The 25,295-nt window shown below is 32.6% G+C and overlaps 2 protein-coding genes across 4 annotated transcripts in view; one reads left to right on the top strand and one right to left on the bottom strand.

Annotated features, from left to right (window-relative positions):
* CALB1 (calbindin 1) overlaps window positions 1-16,366 on the top strand; it is a 39,132-nt gene extending 22,766 nt beyond the window's left edge. Inside the window, exons 4-11 of the mRNA XM_003770310.3 lie at window positions 339-422; window positions 787-843; window positions 8,318-8,395; window positions 12,992-13,047; window positions 13,154-13,193; window positions 13,307-13,360; window positions 13,740-13,811; window positions 14,330-16,366. Of these exons, the coding sequence (XP_003770358.1) occupies window positions 339-422; window positions 787-843; window positions 8,318-8,395; window positions 12,992-13,047; window positions 13,154-13,193; window positions 13,307-13,360; window positions 13,740-13,811; window positions 14,330-14,443 (555 nt within the window). The 3' untranslated portion in view covers window positions 14,444-16,366. The remainder of the gene's footprint in view (window positions 1-338; window positions 423-786; window positions 844-8,317; window positions 8,396-12,991; window positions 13,048-13,153; window positions 13,194-13,306; window positions 13,361-13,739; window positions 13,812-14,329) is intronic.
* Window positions 16,367-22,982: 6,616 nt separating this feature from the next.
* The window catches only part of DECR1 (2,4-dienoyl-CoA reductase 1), a 60,524-nt gene continuing 58,211 nt past the window's right edge, over window positions 22,983-25,295 (bottom strand). For all 3 annotated transcript variants that reach the window (XM_031946959.1, XM_003770309.4, XM_031946960.1), the window contains 3 exons: window positions 24,168-24,314; window positions 23,282-23,344; window positions 22,983-23,180 (listed from right to left, as the gene is read on the bottom strand). In XM_031946959.1, coding sequence (XP_031802819.1) covers window positions 23,121-23,180; window positions 23,282-23,344; window positions 24,168-24,314 — 270 coding nt within the window. In that variant the 3' untranslated portion in view covers window positions 22,983-23,120. The remainder of the gene's footprint in view (window positions 23,181-23,281; window positions 23,345-24,167; window positions 24,315-25,295) is intronic.

The following is a 25,295-nucleotide window of genomic DNA, read 5'->3' as shown; positions in this document are numbered from 1 at the left end:
CTATTAATAAATTTTTTATCTTGTGTTATTTCGAGCTAGGAAGACTAATTGTGGAAAGAAACGTGCCAGGTCTATTGGAAATAATATTTAATTTAAAAAGAGGACCTTGGTTGTGATACTGACTCTGAACTATTTTATCTATATGTATCCCAAGAAAATTTCCTCATCTATAAAATAGGAATAATGTTTGCATCATCTACTTCATAAGTTGCAATGAAAACATGCTTTTACACATCTTGCAGTGCCATATAAGTGCAAGTCATCCTAGCAACTCAAACAAGAATCTTACTCTTAAGTTGCTCAAAACAACCATAACTTTTTTTTTTAATCTTTTACAGTTAGCTCACGTATTACCAACGGAAGAGAACTTCCTGCTTCTCTTTAGATGTCAGCAGCTGAAGTCATGTGAGGAATTCATGCAGGTAACTGCGAGGCTAGAAAAGCTGTTTTAGGAGAAACTGCCAAGATCAAGAATCAGCAAACATTTTAGCACCTATTATATGGCAGGGTGCTAAGTACAAGCAATTTCTGCTATTTACTATATTTTCTAATTGTGTGACCTTGGGGATGCCACTTAACCTCTCTGAATCTCTGTAAATTAGAGGAGTTGGACCTCTAAGTTTTCTTTCAGTTCTTAATTTTAATGACCCAATGGTTGATTATTCTAAGGAACAATGGAAATGGCACATGAATGAAGCCACTTTGTAAATCGTAAAGCATGATATAAATGTCAAGCATTATGATTATAATTATTTTACTCAAATGGTTGTATATCATTGTTTTCAGACTTGGAGAAAGTATGACACTGATCATAGTGGCTTCATAGAAACTGAGGAACTGAAGGTGAGTGAATGAAAATGTAAACAAGTTTTCCTTTCTAACATAATTCTGAAAAGCTAAGGACTTAATTGGGGTGGGGGGGGAGCGGGGTTAATCCTTATAAGAACTGCTGTTGGCCAACCAACAGTGTATTTTAGGATTCCTAACTTGAGGTCTGGGAATTTATTTTTAAAAATTTTATAATTGGTTCCCTTTGTAATCCTATGCACTTTACCTTATGCATTTAAAAACATTACTCTGAGAAGGTGTTCAAAGGCTTCAGCATTCTGACAAAGAGGCCAAGGACACAAAAATGGTGAAGAACCCTTATTTGTTAATATTTATTTAAAACTTAAATACAATATAGAAAAAATAACCACTTCCATGTGCATAGTAGAACATAAGAGAGGATTCAAAGTATGAAACAATAAATTTCCATTTCAAGAAGCTTATTTAATAAATACTATACATTGTGTTCAAAGCTGTCAATCTTTGCTTCTTTGTAGGTTTTCTTTAGTTCTCTTTATTCTTTTCCCCCTTCCCTCACTCCCAGTCAAGAAGGCTATAATTAAGCAAGATACATTTATATATACATGTATATGTATATATAATACACATTCTTATATACATATATACATATAAATATACATAGATAACTATAATTATACACATATACATTTATATAAATATATTGATGTAAGACCATACTATACTTATTTGTTCATTGTTTCTCTGAAGATGGATAAATTTTTTCATAAATTCAAGTTTTTCCATATTTTTTAAATCCACCAAATCATCATTTCTTACACCATAACAATATGCCAACCTTATATTGTCTGGTTACTTTAAATAGTCTACAATAATATTGATCCATATGGTTGATATCTAATCTAGTTTCTCTAATTTTTCTCTTTTGATTAAATCTATTTTAGCTTTATTTTTGAGATCAATGATTACTACCCCTGTTTTATTTATGTAATAAACTCTACTCCTGATCTTTATTATGTTTATATCTTTTATTTTATATCCCTCCTGAATCCTTTGCTTTACTCTACCTGCTACCTTGCCCTCCTATTACTTAATCTATCCCCCCAACAAGGATCTCTCCTTTATCCCCCCACTCTAGTCTTTCCCCTTCCTCTCTTGTTTCTATCTGAATTTAGAAGACTTTTATAGCCTTCAAAATAGATATATTGTCCCCTCTTTATCCCATTCCTGTAAATCTAAATACCTTTCTATACCTCCCCTTAGTCTAGTCCTTCTCCCTCTTATTTCTTTTTAAATTAGAATATTTTTATTCCCTTCTAAATATATATACATATGTTGTTCTCTCTTTAACCCAGATCTGATGATGTGAGCAGGATTCCTTCTGAAAATTCCTCTTATTCTCTCCTCCTTCTTAATCTCTTTACCCTTTTATTTCTTTTTGAATTTAGAAAAGTTTTACACAGAGAGGGGGGAGAGAGGGATGATTAAATAGATAGATAGATAGTTGGTAGATAGATAGATGGATGGATGGATGATAGATAATTTTTCTCTTTAACCTATTCCTAAGGAGAGTAGAGTTCTAGAACTACCAGCCTGACTCTCCCAGCATCCCCTGTGTCATTTCTTCCTCTTGCACCTTGATGCACCCTTATTTTAACCTTTATTTTCACATCTGCAATAAGTGCTAGAAAATGGAAATAAAACAAAAAGGAAAAAAAGAAAAGAGAAATGAAAATATTTTGCTAAAATCTCCCTTTCCCTTTACTGGGATGATAAAAACTTCTTTTAAGGTGTTGCTTCTTATACTAACTTAAAGAAATATAAGAATTGAATGTTTTGCACAAGTACTAGCAATACATCTAAATCTAAATACTAGGTCACATTTATTAATATTTTATGCTGTAGAACTTATTCTAGAACTTATATTATTACACACTTAACATTTTTTCTGGAAATACTTTTCCCTCCCTCAGAAAAGAAATCTCTAAAATTTGTATCAAACTTTAGGAAATTTGTACCCTTGAATAAATTTATTAACATAAATCATAGTTATACAAAATGCAAATATTTATTAATAATTGAAAGGATTATTCTTCTAGTTATATGGATATCAAGAGTCTTTAGTCTAGACGACCATGTTTTCTTTATCTTCAGACTATGAACAACTAAAAAAAATTTCCAGAATCATTAATGACAATTTTTGCCAAGAAAACCCTAAATGGGGTAGGACAAGACTGAAAAACAACTCAATTGAATCTATACCTAAGGATAACTAGGATCACATACTGACTTAGTTTTCAAATAAAATGTTACCTATGTTGTTAAAAAAAAAAAGAATCACTAATGATGGCCCATTTCTATTATGAATGGAAAATGTGTGATCATCCAATGTTGTTTTTTTCTATGTTCACTGTGGTTTAGGAATTTTAAAATCATAAGAACTTAACATAATGACAAACCATGATTCTAGAGGATTGATGATGAACTATTTGACCCACCTCCTGAAACAGAGATCATGAATTCAAGATGCAGAACAAGGATATTTCTGAAAGTTGCCAATGAGGGACTTGACTTGACTATATTTGTTACAAGGATTTTGTATTTCTTTTCTTTTCAAAGGGGTTTGTAGAGAGAGGTGGGAGAAAAAATAACATTAAAATCAATTTTTTTTTATTATAGTAACTTTTTATTGACAGAATCCATGCCAGGGTAATTTTTTTTACATTATCCCTTGCACTCACTTCTGTTCCGATTTTTCCCTCCCACCCTCCACCCTCTCCCCTAGATGGCAAGCAGTCCTATATATGTTGAATATGTCCTAGTATATCCTAGATACAACGTATGTGTGCAGATCCAAACAGTTTTCTTGTTGCACAGGGAGAATTGGATTCAGAAGGTAGAAATAACCCAGGAAGAAAAACAAAAATGCAAACAGTTTACATTCATTTCCCAGTGTTTTTTTCTTTGGGTGTAGCTGCTTCTGTCCATCATTGATCAATTGAAACTGAATTAGGTCTCTTTGTCAAAGAAATACACGTCCATCAGATTACATCTTCATACAGTATCGTTGTTGACGTATATAATGATCTCTTGGTTCTGCTCATTTCACTTAGCATCAGTTCATGTAATTCTCTCCAAGCTTCTCTGTATTCATCTTGCTGGTCATTTCTTACAGAATAATAATATTCCATAACATTCATATACCACAATTTACCCAACCATTCTCTGATTGATGGCCATCCACTCAGTTTCCAGCTTCTAGCCACTACAAACAGGGCTGCCATAAACATTTTGGCACATACTGGTCCCTTTCCCTTCTTTAGTATCTCCTTGGGGTATAAGCCCAGTAGAAACACTGCTGGATCAAAGGGTATGCACAGTTTGATAACTTTTTGGGCATAATTCCAGATTGCTCTCCAGAATGGTTAGATTTGTTCACAGCTCCACCAACAATGTATCAGTGTCCCAGTTTTCCTGCATCCCCTCCAACACTCATCATTATTTTTTCCTGTCATCTTAGCCAATCTGACAGGTGTGTAGTGGTATCTCAGAGTTGTCTTAATTTGCATTTCTCTGATTAATAATGATTTGGAACACTCTTTCATATGAGTGGTAATGATTTCAATTTCATCATCTGAAAATTGTCTGTTCATATCCTTTGACCATTTATCAGTTGGAGAATGGCTTGGTTTCTTATAAATTAGAGTCAACTCTCTATATATTTTGGAAATGAGGCCTTTATCAGAACCTTTAACTGTGAAGATGTTTTCCCAGTTTGTTGCTTCCCTTCTAATCTTGTTTACATTAGTTTTGTTTGTACAGAAGCTTTTTAATTTGATGTAATCAAAATTTTCTATTTTGTGATCAATAATGGTCTCTAGTTCGTCTTTAGTCACAAATTTCTTCCTCTTCCACAAGTCTGAGAGATAAACTATCCTATGTTCCTCCAATTTGTTTATAATCTCGTTCTTTATGTCTAAATCACGGACCCATTTTGATCTTATCTTGGTATACGGTGTTAAGTGTGGGTCCATGCCTAATTTCTGCCATACTAATTTCCAGTTATCCCAACAGTTTTTGTCATATAATGAGTTCTTATCCCAAAAGTGAGGATCTTTGGGTTTGTCAAACACTAAATTGCTATAGTTGACTATTCTGTCTTGTGAACCTAACCTGTTCCACTGATCAACTAATCTATTTCTTAGCCAATACCAAATGGTTTTGGTGACTGCTGCTTTATAGTATAGTTTTAGATCAGGTACAGCTAGGCCACCTTTCATTTGATTTTTTTTTCATTAATTCTTTTGAGATTCTTGACCTTTTATTATTCCATATGAATTTTGTTGTTATTTTTTCTAGATCATTAAAATATTTTCTTGGGAGTCTGATTGGTATAGCACTAAATAAATAGATTAGTTTAGGGAGTATTGTCATCTTTAATATATTCGCTCGACCTATCCAGGAGCACTTGATATTTTTCCAATTGTTTAAGTCTGACTTTATTTGTGTGGAAAGTTTTTGTAATTTAGCTCATATAATTCCTGACTTTCCTTTGATAGATAGATTCCCAAATATTTTATGCTGTCGACAGTTATTCTGAATGGAATAAACTCAAATTTTTAAAAAAAGGAATCAGAATCAAAAAGGGATTTCTTTGTATCTGAAAAGTTGTGATAATATAGTGAACTTTTCTTACGAAGAAATGTAGTAATTATTCATGTGAAATGATTCAAGATAAATAGATTTTAGGCTTTCTGCCCCATATAGATTTGTAGGTTTTAAGTTGAAAGGAACTTTAGAAATAGGATTCTCCTTTCACCTCTCTGTCTTTGTACAGACATCTCATGCCCAGGACACAGTTCTTCCTCACCTCTTCCTCTTAGAATCACTAGCTTCCTTCAAAGCTTAACTTATGCCACCTTCTTCAAGAAACTTTTTCTGATGTCCTTGTAATTAGGGTCTTTCTTCCCACCACCATTTCCCCAAGACATATATTTTAGGGTATACTTTACATGAAATTAATTGTGTACATATTCTCCATCTCTCTGTTCTCATTGGAGGTTAGGACTATTTTTGTTTTGGCTTTTGTATTCTTAGCATCCAACACAGAGGTCAGTATAGTCCAGGGGTCCTCAAACTACGGCCCGCGGGCCAGATGCAGCAGCTGAGAATGATTATCCCCCTCACCCAGGGCTATGAAGTTTCTTTATTTAAAAGGCCACAAAACAAAGTTTTTGTTTTTACTATAGTCCTGCCCTCCAACAGTCTGAGGAACAGTGAACTGGCCCCTATTTAAAAAATTTTAGGACCCCTGGACTGTAGTTAACAAGGGCTTATAGTATTATAGATTTTCAAAAGGAAGGGAACTTATAGATAATCTAGTTAAGCTCTTTTCATAGATAAGGAAACTGGGGTTCAGAGAGGGTCACATAGCAAGTAAATATTAGAAAAGAGGTTCAAATTCAGTTCTTCCTGAGTTATGAGCTATACAAAAACTGAATAGGCTGCAGAAGGAGATGATGAATTTTTCTAAAGTGATAGTCTATAAGCAAAGACTAAGTGACTACTTAGTGAATATGTTAAGTTTCTTTTTGAGTGGTATGAGTTAGACTGCATGAATATTGAGAGCTCTTTGATATCAAAGAATCTATGAAATTCATATCAGAGAGAGATAAAGAGAGAGAGAGAAAGGAGGAAAGAAGAAAGGGAAGGAAAGAAGGGTGGAGGAAGGGAGGGAGAGAAAGAGGGAAGAAAGGAAAAAAGGAAGGAGGGAGGGAAAGAGGGAGAGGAAAGAGAGAGAGAGAGAGAGAGAGAGAGAGAGAGAGAGAGAGAGAGAGAGAGAGAGAGAGAGAGAGAGAGAGAGAGAGAGAGAGAGAGAGAGAGAGAGAGAGATTTAGAAAGTTCATTTTAAGTTCCTCAATTGCCAGGGTTTTATCTTTATCTATCTTTTATAAGATATTTCAGAGTCCCACGTTTTCTCCTAAGCTATTCTTGGGACAACTATATTAACTCTGATGAGTCTCCTTAACCCAATTAATCTTGCACCAAAGCTCCAATGAGTAAAATACACATTTATTTCCAGCAGACACCTTTGAGTTTTTCATGCCTTAGTCAGTTTCTGAAGTCTAATTTTAAAATAAGAATGAACTTCTGAAACTAGGTGAAGTGGCTTTCGGCCCTGATAGAATAAAATCAAGATAACCAACAATAGTGCGTTTATGAAGGCAATTAATTGTGTACATATTAACGAAGACAATAAATAATTTCATAAATGCATATGACAACTGGAACAATTATTTGCATGTGCAATAAATGCTCAGTTCACTTAAACTTGTATTTGATTCATTAATTTTTAAGAAAATAAAGATAAGATAGATTTTTTTCATCATTAAGAGGAATGGAAGCTTATTATATCTTTTAAACATTTGCCTTGTCATGACTATGGCTATAAAGCTTCTATATCCCACTTTCAAAAAAATAGATACTCCCTCGCTCCAACTGCCAATTTAATAATCATGTTCTTTCATCTTTCCCACATTAATATCTATTTGATTGTGATTCATATATCCTTCAGGCAAAAAGCTGCCTCATGTGTAATGAATTCTGTTGAACATTCTGCTCTATCCTATTGCCAAGGGGGGGCTTGTGTCATTCTAACCTGACTTTACCTCTTGTGAAATTTGCAATTATGCTGGTAGTAAGTGACATGGTGAGTACAAGCTGATGTTCAAGGTGAGGGCCTTTGTAGGATTAGCTAAACAGGCAATTCTGGGGATATTTGTTTATATCTGCTGTTCCCTATAAATATTAAAAATTGTTCCCTCAGGGAAAAAAGGGTACTCAGCTCTGACACTGAGTTATCTTTGTGTCTCATTCAGAAGAGAAACACAAATATTTATAGAGCTCTCACCATGTAGCACTACAATTATTAGACAAGTTCAAAAGATTTCTCTCCTCAGACTTCAAAATAAAATACTAATTTCATTCAAATAATTATTTAGAGAAAATAGGAAAAGTGCAAGAATACTTGTTCTAGATTTCATAGAATTATATATATATATTATAGATATAACCTATAGATACATATTATAGTTAGATAGATAGATAGAATAGAAGGGATCTAAGAGGGTATTTTTCCATTTTATAGATAAGGAAATTGAAGCCATGAGAGAGAGAGTGATTTTTCCAAAGTCACACAGGAAGAACCAAATTGGAATTTGAATATAAATCCTCTAAGCTCAAAACCAATATTCTTTCCATTATTCCATAATAATGCTCATGCTATAGATAAAGCAAGTCTTGAACTTCATTCAAGTAGGAAAGTCTATACTGAAATTTAAAAAAAAAAAACTTTAATGAGTTGGTTTCAAACTATGAAATGCCTCCATCTTCCTCTACTTCTTCACCTGTCCTTCTACTTCCATCCTACAGCAGCTTCAATTTTCTGAAATATAGACATGTAATATATTTGTTACTGGCCTGCTTTACCTTGTCTCTTTTTTCTTAACAGAATTTTCTAAAGGACTTGCTAGAGAAAGCAAACAAGACCTTTGATGACACAAAATTAGCTGAATATACAGACTTGATGGTAAGATGGGCTTCCAAAACATTACATTGCAAAGATATGAAATGTCATTAATGTTTGCATTATTTGTTTTGAGTGAATTAACAGTCACAGTCAAAGCAGTCAGCAATGCACATATCAGGATGTAATTGTACTTCATAAATAGTAGCCTGGATATTCAATTCTTCTGTCTCATTTGATTCCAAGAAAACCAGAGAAGAACAGTGTTGGTGCTAAAACAGGAGTTCTTATCCTGGGATATGTAGATCACTAAATATTTCAGGGTGGCCATGAACTTCTATGGAAAAAAAATTCATTTTCACTTCAATGTAATTGGCATATATTTTATCCTATGTGTTTAAAAACATTATTCAGATATAGGCTTTATTAGATAGCCAGAGGGGTCCATAACTCCCCCCCCCGCAAAAAAGGTATAAAACTCCTATTCTAAAAGAACTTTCTTTTTCTGAAAACTAAAAAGATCAATTGTTATTTTTAAATCACTTTAACTATTTCAGCCAAATTTTGTAATTATTTACAAACTACTCGGATTTTAGCTTAGGAATACTAGAATTTTAGAGTCAGAAAAGGCATTCTAGATACCCTCTTTTGTAAAAATTAAGTAAGACTGGATATGCTCTCCATCTTTCCTTTTCCCTTGTTCTATACTATTAGCCTTGTGTGGTTATGCAGTGATTCCGAAGGATTACCTAGAAATGGCTGCTTTTCAATTCTGGGTGAAAAGATCCAAAGATAAACTGATCCAAATAAGTAGCTAAGGGAAGATCTATCAACTCATCTATTAAACAAGACACTGTTTTTGGACATCTGAAAAATGCAATTTACTAGTAGGCATTTGGTACAGAAGATCATTCAATTCATTCTAACAATTCACAAGCTTTGAGTTCTCTATATACTTTGAATGTGCTTACTTATAAAATCGACAGAAGTATGGTTAGATATCACAATACACATCTTCCTTCTTTCTCTCTATCCCATCTCTAGTAGCGTGTAGAGGTTGTTCTTTTTTTTTTTTTTATTTCTAGGAACTTGCATATAGTAGGTACCTAATAAATATTTATTGATTTAAATTTTCATCCTCTTCACAATAGCTACTTTTCCAAATGCTGTCCCAAAGTTATGATTTATCAAAGAGCTCTTGTATAAATATTTAAAATTTAAAGTTGGTAACTGAGTTACATCATATTGTTAGACCACTAATAATAATAGCAGCAAGTAATAATATTATTAGGCCTCTAATAATAGCTAATAATAACATAGTACCTATTATGTGCCAGGCACTATGCTTTATAACTATTATTACATTTGATCCTCACAATGACTTTGGGTGATAGGTGCTATTATTATTCCCATTTTAGAGTTGAGGAAATGGAGGCAGAGATTAAATAACTTGCCTATAGTCATGTAGCTAAGAAATGTTTGAGGCTAGATTTGAATTCAGGTCTTCCTAACTCCAGATACAGTATTCTATCCATTCTGCTGCCTGGCTACCCCTAAAATATGGCTCTTAACTACATAAATCTCAATATATTTCCCCAAAGACATAAAAAAGTATATATTAGCTGCCATTTATAAGAAAGATACTTTATGATTCACAAAGTACTTTCTATATATTATTCATCACACTGCTTCTGTGATATAGGTGGTGCACCTTATTTTACATATGAGGAAGCTGAGGTCAAGAAAGGTTAAAGGATTTACCCAAGTTTAAATGGCACTTAGTGGCAGAGGCAAGAAACAAATATAATTCATTACACTATATATTCTTCACTATAACTCAGCTCTCTACTACAATGGTTAGCCTTTTAGGTAGTTGTTACTCCTGTTGCTCTTTATAGGTCCCTAACAGTTGTCTTTTAAAGGGGATTCCACTTATATTTGCTGTAAGTAAAGTCCTGTTTTGAATTCTCTAACACCAAGGAAAATATAACTAGGTCTCAATTAGTTCTAATAATGATTCCTTCAGAGTAAACTTATTCTAATTTACCCAGCATAATTTCACTGGACTGGAACCTTTACCATATTTGACATAATTATAATTTTGAATAGTGCATATTTTAACACATGTAATTAGTTTGGGTGAGTAATTATTTGCACTTTTTTGGGAGCTTCTCTTATATTGTTCATCATGAAATTATTCATAAAGTAGGTTCATGCATTTAAAAGAAAAATGTATTTCTTAATAGAAGAGAGTTTCACTGAACCCAAAGCAGGGTGTGGGGGAGAATAAATCTTTTTCTACCTTCATTATGACCCACTCAACTTCAAATATGGAAAATTATCTTTTTTTGGTGTCATGATGGATAAATTTACTTTATGGGTAACTCAGCTAACATCAAATACCTAAGATTATTAATTTCCTATTTTGTTCCAGTTTTAAGTAGTCTATTTACAGTAAGGACTCCTTTCCAGAAAGAGTCTGAGGCTGGCCTTTAAAAAAAAAAAAAAGAAAGAATCATTCAAATGGGATTTTTTTCCCTGTTGTAATGGCCTGGCATATCTTATTTAGTGTCATAAACCAGTTCAGATTCAGTAAGCAAAATTAATCAAGAACTAATTAAAACAAATGCATATTTTGGGAAATATTTCCCTATGGACAGTAAATTCTGATCTACTTGCCTAATGTAGGAGACTGTGACCGTTATTAGAAATTTTTCAGGGAACTGTAAAAAATAGAAGTTAAAAAAAAAAAAAAAGGTAGTTAGTCTGACATTCATTCTGGAGGCTGGCCTACATTTTATGCTCTGTTCATATCTCACTTCCCTTCACATTGATACATTCTAACCAAATTAGATTAGAGGACTTATCTTTTCTTATTTCTGTGGCTTTGGTGAAACTTTCCATGACCAGAATGGTCTTCTTTCACATCTTTACCTGTTGATATCTCTTCCTTCAAGGGCAAGTTCAGGAACAATCTCGTCCAAGAAACCTCCCCAAATTCCCCCCAGCAAAAACTTTTCCCTTCCTTACATCTCCAAGGCAAGTTGTTTGAACCTTTCCTGTATGTGTAGCATATTATAATTTGTCTAATCTTTCCCTTCTACTAAATTATATACTCCTTATAGACAGAGACCATGCATGTATGATATCATATTTGCATCCCAGGCATCAAGTATAGAATACTGCAAGTAGTATACATTTAATAACTGTGAATAGGATCGAAGTTTTTCTTTAAAAAAAGTTTCTCATTGGAGTTCTGTGCTAGGAAGATAGAAACAGGGGGAAGAAAACTCCACAGACAGAAAAAACATCCAGATTGTATCATGTGCATATGATCCATACTTGAGATAAGATAATTGTGAGGCTTATAAAACACTGATATATTAGATATTTAAAGAAATGGAAGATACAAAAACCATGCAAAAAAATCTCAACTTTAATACAAAAAAATGCCGCTAAAAATAAATCAATTACTGATCAACTTGCCAACTCTCTCATGTTATATAAAATCTTTATGAGTATCTTCTATGTATTTTATTCAATTAAAAACATTATTCTGAGAAAGGATCAATAGGTTCACTGGATCTCCAAAGGGAGCCATAATACAAAAAAACCAAACAAACAGCAACAAAATCAAAATGGTTAAAAATCCCCTGCTACAGAAGTATGACACCACTCAAGGATCTCTGCTACTGGCTCAGTTACACTTATAAATATCCCAGTTTAATTACACTTTGACCTTTCTTTTCTCCCTAAAATGTGGTGACAGAGTTGATTGTCCAAGTTTAAGCCTTAATATTTCCCTTCCCTTCAAAGCAAATACAGCAATACCTTTTGCATAATGTTCCAACCTATAAATATATTTATACATATTCATAATTCATGTTGTTCCTTTTACTGCTATTTTCACTCCTCTTCATGAGAGGGTAAATCAATATTTACTAGCATTATTTGGGAAAGCCCTGGGGAAAAAAACATCTAACTCTTCTCTCATTTCTCTTTGCCTTCCTATCCCCCTCCCACAAAAAAATTCTACACATCAGAATAGCAAGAATACTAAAATAGTAAATCTTGGATTTAGATATGTAAGGCACTTTAGAAACCTAGGGGAGGGAGAAAGGAAGGGGATTAATTTGTATTTTCAAAAACAAAACAAAATAAAACAAACAAAAAAAGAGGAATTCTTTTCATTAGTCTCTAAATGAAATGTAACATTTCTTTCAATTATGCAGGTAAGTAATGAACATTCTGAGAAGGGATCCATAAGCTCTGCCAGACTGCCAAAGGTTAAATCTCTGACCTAAACCAATCTCACTTTACAGGAAAATGAGGCTCAGAAAAAAAGATGACTTATTCAAGGTCAAATAGATTTTTTAAAAAGTGGTCAAGCTGAGACTGAAATCCAGATCTCGTCTACCCTTAAATCAGGATACTCTCTCTATATGATACTGTACTATTTATTTGCTTAGTCTCTTTTAGCTAGCTTCACATCCATGCCAATGTATAAAATGTTTGTACTGGAAGATTTCAGAAATGTTAATTTCTAGAATTTTGTAGCCAATAAAGGCCTGCAACTCGTCTTTTATGTTACTTTGAATTTTTTTTCCCTCAATGCAACAAATGTGCTTTAATAACTATAATCATAACATTGTCTTTCAGCTGAAAATGTTTGACTCAAACAATGATGGAAAGCTAGAATTAACTGAAATGGCCAGGTAAGTTTAAGAACTCTGCTAATGCAGTTTCATATCAATATCACTTAAAAAGAGAAAAAACAAAAATAAAAACAAATACCTAATGCTACAATTTTTTAATCCAAAGGTTGCTACCAGTACAAGAAAATTTCCTGCTTAAATTTCAGGTAAAGAAAAATCTGTAGTTTTTTCAAATTAAAGATGTTAACATATACAGCAGTATTGTAATAATCTGACCTCTTAATGTAATCCTCAATCTAATATTTTCCATGTTCTCTAGGGAATCAAAATGTGTGGGAAAGAGTTCAATAAAGCTTTTGAGTTATATGATCAGGTAACTTGTCTTCAATGTCTATTTCTCTGTTGAGAACATTTTAAAAATATGTTAAGAAACTGATTCACAGATTAAAAGGTATAAAGATTAAAAAAATATATGTAGCCTGTTCTTTGTAATTCAAGGGTTTCTTATTCTGGTTCTTCATTTTTTTTCTAATTACTTTCCTTCCCCTTTATCAATACTGAGTTCTACTGCTAGCTCTTTCATTTTAACATTGAGACACAGGAAATCACTTAATATCCACATCAGTTTTGTAACTATTCTACCAACCATACTGACCTCATAGGTTTATAGATTTAAATTGTCTTGGTAAATCTTGGCTCATATTATTGTGAGTTATCTAAGGTTGACTATTTTTGATTTTCTCCTTTTTCAGGATGGCAATGGATACATAGACGAACATGAATTAGATGCTTTATTGAAAGATCTTTGTGAAAAGAATAAGCAGGTAATTTATCCAATTATTATCGTGGATATTAAAATAATAGACTTGTTCAATTCCAATCAGTCAAAATAAAGCACTAAGGTACAATTGTTAGATAAGCATCATTACTAGAAATATATTTAACACATAAAAAGAAGTTGTTGTAGATATATTGAGCTATTTCTCTGAAACAACATAGGAGTTCATTAATAGCTTAATTCAGTGTCTTCCAAGAACCTTACCTGTCTTTGTCCCTCACTTTCAGAGGGTCTACAAAGTCAAAACTATTTCCATCTGATATGATCATTATAGATATAACCCAGAAAACAAAAGCTCAGTAACAGAGGTCTCAATATTTTTCAAAATATAAAAGAGAATTGAGATGAAAAAGTTTAGAGAAATAATTCTTGTTCTGTTTACCTAAGGATGGAGTGTAACTTCCCTTTAAACAGATTGACATAAAAAATAAATAAAAAGATTGTCTTCACTTTTTATTAACTTCATGGGCTTTGGGATTAAAGAAGTATGTCTTCCCTGAACAGGAGCTGGACATTAACAACATTTCAGCATACAAAAAAAGCATCATGGCTTTGTCGGATGGTGGCAAGCTGTACCGAACAGATTTGGCTCTTATCCTCTGTGCTGGTGATAATTAAAGACCCAAGATTATATCCACTCACTAGTGATACATTGTATCTATACAATAACTGTGCACTATAAGGGAGTAGGCTGTACTTTCTTTTATATCTGTAAATTTACCTGCATATAGATGATTATTCAGGACGTGTGGCACATTCTTTTCAGTTTGTTTCTATACTGTTTGTAATGTACAGTTTTTGTAACTCTATGATCAATCGATAAGAAGAATGTCTCTGTCTGTGTCAGTCTGTAAATTCAATAAAACCACCTAAAATTGCTCTTGCTTCTGATATAGCTGGACAAGATTTCAAAAAGAAAAAAAAAAAGCTGCTTAGGCCTATTCTGTAAAAATTATCCTTTGCCATTTCAATTCATGTTTCTCCCCAATTAGAAGCACTGCATGCAATGGACCAGGCAGCCAAATTTTAGGAAGAATCACAGGTCTAACACCCAAAGCATTTATAAACCATATCTACAGTCATAGGGAGGAGAATACTCTTAGAGTTAACTTATTCATTGAAACATAGATATCTAGGAAAACTAATTATTTAATGACTTATACCTCTACACAACCACAGTGAGAAAAAGGGTTTAATCAATACATCTGTTCTGTGGAATGGAATCCCTGACAGCACTGCATTTATTCAATTCAATTAGCCCTAATTAAAATTAATAAAAACCAACGAATCAATAAATATTTACTAAGTATCTACCATATGCCAGGCACTGTGCCAAGTGCTGGGAATACAAAAAAAGATAGAAGATGCCCTCAAGTTTCTTATAGTATATTGGGGAAGCTTGTACCAGGCAGTTAGGTACTAGTGATATAAATATGAAGTGAAAAAGTGGTCTTTGCCTCAATGAGTTTACAATCTATAGGAATGTATACTCTAATTACATTATTCTCAAATTACCCAACCATATAAAGTTTCATCAAACTCTTTATCCCAATTGATTTGGTGATGAGGTGAAAAAAGTTGGCACTTGGGTAGAAACATTGATCTGTCTTATTCTCTAAATGTATTTCTCACCAAGCCTGCCATCAAAGATGAATTTAATTCATTTTCTAAACTATTTTCACATGTTGCAGATTATAATTATTCTAGTAAATTGCTGTTTTTACATCATAATCTGTGTAACTTCTAATTAAAGTTAATATACTAAGTACCCTGGTGTCTAGTTTTCCATACTTCCTGTATTTTCTTCATCTAAAAGTGGTATCGTCTTCAACAAATGTCTCTGTTGCTTCTGAAAATATTTCCTAGCTCTAGCAATTATTTTACTAAGTAATTGAATTTTAACTAAAGATTCATGTTATAAAAAAAGATGGCTAAATGTTAACTTGTCAATATTCTAGTTTATGCCATGGGCTCTATATCCCATCTTGTGAAATCAGTATTCAAAATAGTCTGAGTTCTATTTGTATATTGTGCTTAAAAGCGAGTTAAAAATACTGTTATCTGAGGGGAAGATCTATTTCCTTTCAATTACCTTATTAACAAGATAAACTTTACTAACATATTCTTTTACCCATAACTGGTTTACAATATCACATAACACTAGCTGGACCAATCTCTGGTAGTCACTGTTGGACCTTAACAGCATCTGCCTTTTGATTTTCTAATCATGAGACAGATCTAATGAAAGGCTAAAGAGAGCTATTTGTGGAGTAAACATAAAGGGGTATATGCAGAGAAAATAGTCAGTGATGGCTATAGATTCCATACATTTCAACTGATTATTTTTTATCCTTTATCTAAATGAAACAAAAATGGTTGTGCTATTACTCGGCGAAAGGTAAAGAGATCTACCAAGAGATATCATATATCAAATTGTGTAAATGAATTGTAGATAAGCTTTGTTCTTAGTGTGTATGTGAACACACAGAATTTAGGCTGAGTTTAATTATTAAGAGCAAATAAAGGGGGGAAATGTCTTCACCTTGTAGTTTTTGTTCCTTCTATAAAGTGTCTGACTTTCTGTGACCAATCCAGACTAATGTTTTACTACTGTAGCCCAAAGGATTTAAATGAACTAAAATCTCTACTATGTATTCATAGAGTGAATGGATACTACAAAGATTTACAAGAAAGAAATTTCAACAATCTAAACTGGAAATGTCATTTCAAAATGATATATTAAAGTAGTATCTTCTCCAAAGTACTACAAATGGACTGTTTTTATTTCAGTCTTCAATCAAAACATTCTTGTTAAAAGCCTCAGGTATTATAACTGTTAAGAAAAGGTTCTATGGGGATACTAGCTGGGCAATATGGTAAAGTGGAAAGAGCAATGAACCCAGATTAAAATCCATCTTTGCAATTTAACAATTCTGTAATTACAGGCAAATCAACAAACAATTATTAAGCATCAGGTATTGTGCTAAAGATTGGGGACAGAAAGGCAAAACAGTCCCTGGCTTTATGGAGCTCATACTCTAATAGAGAATACAATATGAAAACAACTATTTACAGTAACATTTATCATCTGTAAAATAAGAATGAAACTTTTCTAGATGGCTTTTGAGGTCCCTTACAATTCTACTGAAATAAATCTATGGTATTTATCCATTATAGCAGAATTCTTAAACAATAGACTCTTCAGAATATTTTTTTAAAATTTTTAATTGTGTTCCAGTTAAACTTTAGTGAAAATAAGGATGTAGTTCCCCATCTAAGTTCACAAATCCTCTATGATATCTATGTATAGATCTGGGGTGGGGGAGGTTGGATCCGTGGGGTTAATGGGCCCCAGATTAAGAACATCTGTATCATAGATTACTATAACTATTACTATAACAACTATATTGTAAATTTTAAGTAATTCAGTATTCCAAATGGTCCAACATAGCCAAGTGTGATGTCAACATCAGCCAGTTAATATGACAATCATTTTTCTATTAATGAATTAATAAACTTTACAGATTAGCCACAGCCTTCTCCCCTCCACTGCAAATTTGGATCCAAACTACTAACAGCACCAAAGCTAAGGCTTTAGAATTTAGGACAGACACAAAGGGGATTAAGATCTAAATATACATGCTCATGTCTCCATGTCTATCTCACTGCCTTTGTTATCTCTGACTTGTATTCCAAAAATACAAAAAAAAAAATGTTTTTGTTTTGTTTTTTGCTGAGGCAGTTGGGGTTAAGTGACTTGCCCAGGGTAACACAGCTAGAAGTGATAAGTGTCTGAGTCCAGATTTGGACTCAGTCTTCCTGACTTCAGGGCTGGTGTTCTATCCACTACACCAACTAGCTGCCCCCAAATTTATATATATTTTTAAATCTCTGCTACTATTTTATATTAAATTCAAATCTCTGTCCCCACTGTTAGCAGGGAAAATAAAAATTTAAGTATATATTCGATATAAAAGATTGCTATACACGTGTATAAATGTATGTGCACGCATACATACACACATATAAACACACATACAATTCATTTATTGTAGCCTGAAATGAAATGAAATTAGTTATAAGTAATGTCCTAGTAATCTTATTTTTCTACTTATCTTTCCTTTAAAAAAAAAACAATTATTAGTTTAAACAACTACTAGTATATATTTTTTAAAAAACATGGTAAAATGTAGATGTTCTTCACATTTATTTCCTGTACATATTAGGAAGATGTAATAGTAACCAAATCATGTCCACAAATGAGATAATGGATGTATTGCCTTGCCAAGGTCTATTGTTTACTACTGTCTAACAAGGAATACCTAAATGATATCCTTTCATCTAATAAAAACAGGAAGAACAAGGTAATAAGGCATCTAGAAATGGAATTTTTTCCAGTTAAACCCCCAAACATTAAACTCTGATAATATGATATAACTTTAAAATTCAAGATAAATTCATGGGCTATTTGCATTTGAAGAGTAAAAATAAAAGTAGCAATGTTTTAATGGGTTTTTTTAAAAAAATTTCTCTGAAAGAATCAGATGGACTTTGGAATCTACAAGAAAATTCATCATTTTCATGGTTTTATGAGGACCATGAATAATAAGAATGCAAGTTTCTCATCCCTTTTGAATGGAATCATTTTCTATCTAATCTATTTCTACTTGTGGAATTCCTAAAGTTAATTTAATTGATAGGACTTAAGTTCAGTGATTTTTTCAGATTCTTCATGACCCTATTTGAGATTTTCTTGGCAAAGAAACTGGATTAGTTTACCCTTTTTTCCCTAGCTTATTCTGCAGATAAGGAAACTGAGGCAAACTGACTTGTTCAGGGTCTCACAGCTAGTAAGTGTCTGAGGTCAAATTTGAACTCGGGTTTCCCAGATTCCAGCTCTGGTGCTCTGTTTACTGAATCACCAAGTTAACATTATAAATCAAGATAAAACTGGTTTCTGGAATTAATTGAATAAATCAAAATTTATTCAAATTAATTGAATAAATCAAAATTTATTCAATTAATCACACAGTTGAGTCATATGCATATATTCAACCTGTTTATAAAGAATCCAAGAGTACTCAATGACGGTGACATCCAGAAAGCACACTGGGTCAACCACATGAGATTAATTTTTCTGAGTAGTGTTTTGCAAAAAAAAAAAAAAGACAGGAAAAGGCACTCTTCACATGTAAATATAAATGGAATTTCAGGATTAGGAAAGAAAACTAGCATAGTAAGGAATGAGAAAGCGTTGTTAGAATACAATGAGTACTATACATAAAAGTGACAATGGCAGCATTCCAGTGAACTAACTGACCACCAAACTCAAGATGACACAAGTTCAGGCTCTCCCCATCCTAACATCTCCTGGCCATGTGACCATAAACAAGCTAATGAACTTTATGTTATAACCCCAATGGCAGAGTCTGGTGAAGCCTACAAACCCTTCCTCAGAATAATTATTTCTAATTAATTTAAGTAAATTAAAATAAAATGCAACAGACTGTAAAGGAAATCAATTATATTCAATGACAAATGTAACTTTTTTTCCCCATGCAAGTCCATGATCCTCCCAAAATTCTTCTTTAACTCCAGGTCAAGAACTCCCGCTCTAAACCAAGTTAAAAACCATGTGTCAATCTGCATTAGTAAAATGGAAATTTCTTATCTGGGCACCGAATATAATGATGAAATTTAAGATACAGATTAAAAACAGAGCTCCATTCTAGGAAGCATTTGGATCTCATTCTAATTGTGTGTTGTATTTCTCTTGTTAATGAAGATTATTTTGAATAAAAGCCTTGCAAATGGAGCTAGTGCAAATGGAAAAGTGATTTATATAGCAATAATTGATATCCTTCTTATCATATTCATGGCCTATTGTTACCTTTCCTAGTGACCCACAAATTCAAGGTAAAAACTCAGTTAAGATGAAAAGTTTGCTCACTAGCACTATAATGCTTATGGTTCAGGAAACCATAAGATAACATTATAGTAGAACAATGAAAAAGTAAAAATATTATAGACCAAGATATTTGTAAATACATAGTTATCACTTTCAAATACTATCAAGTACAAATAGAGAGAATATATGTCTGTGTATGTATATAGATATACATGCTTATGTATATGTATGTGTCTATATATATATAACAATATGTGTTTATACATACTTGAGTGTATGTGTATATATATCATAATATCTATGGATCAATATAAATACTATCTTTCAGTTGTTTTAATAGTGTCCAACTCTCCATGACCCTATTTGGAATTTCTTGAACACAGATGCTAGAATAGTTTGCCATTTCTTTTTCCAGTTTATTTTACAGAAGAGAAAACTGGTTTGAGTGTCTTACTCGGAGTCACATAGTTTGTAGGTGTCTAAGGCCATATTTGAACTTAGAAAGAAGACTTTTCCTAACTTCAAGTTGATTATTCCATCCACTAAACCACCTAATTGCCTGATGTGAATATGCTATGAATATAAATGGCATATACATGCATCACGTCTGTGATAATTAACATTACAGAGTTCACTATAATAAAAGTACTTTCAAACCTCATTTTATGACCCACAATAATAATGCTCAATAATGATATCATTAGAAAATGATATTAAAAATACTTTAATACTGTCAATATTTTGTCAACATCTCTCACCTCTCCCCAACTTATAATCTTCCCCAATGCCTAATTTACATGTATTGATCACAGGGACCTAGTTAAATTCTCATTGGCTTACACCAAGAAATTAGGAAATTTTGCAACAACTCACATATAAATGGAGAAGAGATTTGGGCTCTAATACCAGTCTACCACTAATTAATTAGGAAATCTTGGATGTCATTGAACTTCTCTGAATCTGTTACATCATCTTTATAATGAAACTATGAGCTACAAAAATTCCAGTGGCATAGTAGTGCTAGCATTATTAATTGTAATTCCTACTTTTCAAAGAATCATATTTTATTGTTTTAAATTAGCTAAAACCACATGTTTAGAAGACCTATATAATACCTTCTTTAAAAAAAAAAATTAGACCTGTGGTTTTTGTTGGTATTGGGAGTCCTAGTGAGAAAACTCCTTCTACTAATGCAGACCAATATGATGTTGAGTGACTTTCCCAATATCATAAAACTAATATGTGTTAGAACAGGGACTTGAACCCAGATCTTCCCAGGCCTTTTGAGTCTAAGACCAGTCCTAGATGCTTTTCTAGGATGCCTTTCATTTAGGACTTTCCCAATGTAAATAAAAGCTATAAATAATAAATAATGAGGGCAAAGTTTTCATATCAACCTAACCAGAATTGCTTGTCATAGAGTGAAGAAAATACTCCTAGAGCAATTTGAAACTATGCCCGAATATCTATCAAACTGCGCATACCCTTTGATCCAACAGTGTCTCTACTGATTCTGTATCCCAAAGAGATCATAAAAAGGGGAAAAGGACCCACATGTGTAAAAATGTTTGTAGCAGACCTTTTTGTAGTGACAAGAAACTGGAAACTGAGTGGATGCCCATCAGTTAGAGAATGGCTGAATAAGTTATCATATTTGGATGCAATGGAATATTCTTGGTCTATAAGAAACGATAAACAAGGCTAATTTCAGAAAAGCCTGAAAATACTTACATGCATTGATCCTGAGTGAAGAAAGCAGACCCGAGAGAATATTGTACACAGTAACAGCAATATTGTGTGATGACTATGAGCAACTTAGCTCTTTTCAATAACACAGTGATTCACAACAATTCCAATAGATTTGAGATGGGAAATGCCATCCACTTCCAGGGAAGGAACCATGGAGACTGAATGCAGATCAAACTATTTTCACTTTTTTGTTGTTTTCTCTTTCTCATGGTTTTCCCCTTTTGTTCTTTCACAACATAACTAATAAGTAAATATGTTTAAAATGATCGTACATATATAACCTATATCAAATTGCTTGCTATCCTAAGGAAAAGGGAGGTGAGAAGAGAGAGGGAAAATGTGGAACTCAAAATCTTATAAAAGTGAATGTTGAAAACTATCTTTACATGTAATTGGAAAAAATAAAATACTATTAAGTGAAAAGAAAAATATGCTCCAAATTTCATTCCAGGCAGAATAACCCATGGAGTGTCTTTGATTCTGATTTTGAGCTGCCATTTTTCCAAACTTTGTTTTCTAATCCAATATTTTTCTAATATATGATGATGAAAAAATCTGAGAGACTAAGCAAAACAGAAAGAAAAGAGGATTTGATGTTCAATTATGGAGGTTACAAAACAAAGTTTAAAACAAAGTGACACAAGCTAATTGTACAATATTTCAGAGTCTGATTCTTTTTGTACAGCAAAATAACGTTTTGGTCATGTATATTTATTGTGTATCTAATTTATATTTTAATATATTTAACATCTACTGGTCATCCTGCCATCTAGGGGAGGGGGTGGGGGGGTAAGAGGTAAAAAATTGGAACAAGAGGTTTGGCAATTGTTAATGCTGTAAAATTACCCATGCATATAACCTGTAAATAAAAGGCTATAACAAAGTGACATAGTTTGTAGCTAAAGACATCCTATCTGTAGGTAGAGAAACAGTTTGTATGTAGATGAGAAAACTGAGGCAAAGTGTGCATAAACATTCAGAGAAATGACAAAATAAAAATGGACTAAGAGGTTCAAACAAAAACTAATTGTTCCTAAAGCACACAAATATCTATTCATAAATTTATAAACCTATCTAAAGATGGAATTTTAGTATGCACTCTAATGCATACAAAATTTAAGGATGGAAGATCTGAACCAACAGAAAATCTATGTACAGCAACATGAAAATGGAAAATATTCATATAGAAATGGCCAATGGAAATAGGCCACATATTAAATATAGGGATTCCATCAGTTTAGGAACTTCCTCCATTGCCACAGATTGCAACTCACCTGTATCTTAAGACAGTAAATATGAGTAATTTCAGCCCCCCCCCCCCCAAGCACTACTTCAATTTCGTGGATAATTTCCACAAAAGTAGGATTGTGCGTTCTACCTAAATTACCTAGAAAGCTGAAGCTATGATGTTTGGCTTCCCATAATCACATATAAAACCATTTCAGTCTTAGGATAACAGGGACATATTATTCAAAGAACACAGACTGGAATTAAACTTGACATTTAAACACCAATCTTTCATGACAAGATTTTTTTATTGGATGCGTTACATAAAATGATTAAAGAAAATGTAACTAAAATTACTGTTTATTTTGCTCCAATGTTTTCTGCTACCAAAGGATTAAGATGAGGGTACGTTTAGGAATCTGTTGTTTTCCTGATTAGTTGTTCTAACATGTCCCACTGTTGTGTGGTTACCTAGCATAAAAAGAAAAATACAAATATATGTGATCCAATAAAGATTTACTAAGATTTAGTAACAGCATATATGAATATCAGGATCTGGGAAATAACATTACCTTCATTAAGCTGTTGAATTCTCCTGACAAAAATACATATTCTCCTCCATCAAATCTAATGATCTAGAAAAATATAATGGAATAAAGTGAGAAGAAACTTGGCATTTCCTAATTTTTTCTGTTTAGAAAACCCAAATGAGTCTACTCATTCAAAGCCTAAATTTTAAAAAATTGTTTCTTTTGAGTGGTAGTGATCATAGTAGTCAAAGTAACAATAAAAATGTTAATAACAACTAATACTTTAAAATTTGCAAAGTACTTTATCAATATTATCTCATCAATAATGATGATAATAATAATGACAATATGAATGATATTCTACCAATGTTTTACTCTACAACCTAACCTGAGAAATAGAGGTAACCCCAGGCACTTGAAGGCTCCCACAGCAACTCATAAAGATGGTCTACAAAGGTAAAGAGGGAATGTGATCTGTGATGATAGAGTAAAATACTCAGAAAGTCCAGATCACAGACATCACCATTACTATCACTATCATTATTATCATCATCCTAGTTAACTTTCCACATAACACTTCACATATCACTAGTAGGAATCACAATTGCCTACATTTATACAACACTTAATTTAATACATTAAGATGTTTTCATAAATATCTAACTATGAATTATACAAACTAAAAAGAGAATATATCAAAACATTTAAATATTTTAAATAAGGTGAATTCTTAAGTTTATATGTGTATATCCATATCCATATATATGTATATATAAAGATGTTTATATTTATATAAAGATGTGTGTGTTCATACATATATGTATATGTATGTACATGTGTGTAGGTAAAAATCTCACACTTGGCATATTCAGGATCAAATCTCAGCTATTTTTTAAAATAATAAAAAATTAAGAAAAATCAAGCTTACAGATCCATTAATCCAAGAGGCATAATCACTGCACAGGAAAGCAGCAAGATTTGAAATTTCTTCTACAGTCCCTAGTCTGCCACAGGGAAGTCTCTCAATCATTTCCTGTTCAAATTCTCCAGTTGGGTCAAGGCGGCTAAAAGCACCCTTAGGAATTAAGAAAAATTAAGTTAGGTGGGGACGAAATTGGTCAATTAAAAATAAAAACATAAGAGACAGAGAGAGAGCATTACATACATACATACAAACACAAATAAACGAATGAATAGCAAGTAAATAAATGGATCAATAAAGACTAAAGAAAGTTACAAGAATAGATTATTCATTCCTTGAAGCTCTAGAGAAAGAATCAAAGGGTAATTCTTTTATTAGTCTTTGACTAGAAAGCATATATGCCTTCTGTTTTCCCACTTATTAAAAGTACTTGTCTAAAGAACCTTATAGATTTGTTGTAAGACTCAAATGAGAGCAGGTACATGAAGTATTCTGAAAACTATAAATTGATCCACAGACATACATAACAGCATTACATAGCGAGAGAGAGAGAGAGAGAAAGAGAGAGAGAGAGAGAAGAGGAAGAAGAAAGAAAGAAAGAGAAAAGGCGATTCAATTCAAATGTGGAAGATTTGCAAGAAAATTTCTTTTCTTCTTTTCCTTTAAAGTATAAGAGCAGAAATGAGCCAACCATAAAAGAAAAAAAATATCACCTAGATCCTGGGAAATGGGGGAAAAAATAAAACATACACTTAAAGAACAATTTCTGATTTAAGTTATGTGGGGGAATTGGCCAAGATGAAAAATACTTTCATCTCAATCAATAAAAGGCAATAGATCTTTAGTATACTGGATCCCTAATGTGTAGGTAATGGTCAATGATAATAATAATAATGATGCAATGAAAAAAAATAGAAAATATCAAGAAACACATGTGTGTTAAGAGTTCTTCTTAAATAAATAATCATTTTGGGATATGATAATAAGAGCAGTAATAATAATTATGTTATTTAGTACTTTAAAATTTACAAATTACCCTATGAGGAAGATAGTACATGTATTATTCTTCCCAACTCAAAGATTAGGAAATTTGAGGCTCAGTAAGTTTAAGACATTTAGGAACATGGGTATACT

The sequence above is a fragment of the Sarcophilus harrisii genome, chromosome 1 (genome assembly GCF_902635505.1).
Source record: "Sarcophilus harrisii chromosome 1, mSarHar1.11, whole genome shotgun sequence".
NCBI lineage: Eukaryota > Metazoa > Chordata > Mammalia > Dasyuromorphia > Dasyuridae > Sarcophilus > Sarcophilus harrisii.
The sequence above is the reverse complement of the archived record's forward strand: the minus strand, read 5'-3'. Positions and strand labels throughout refer to the sequence as shown.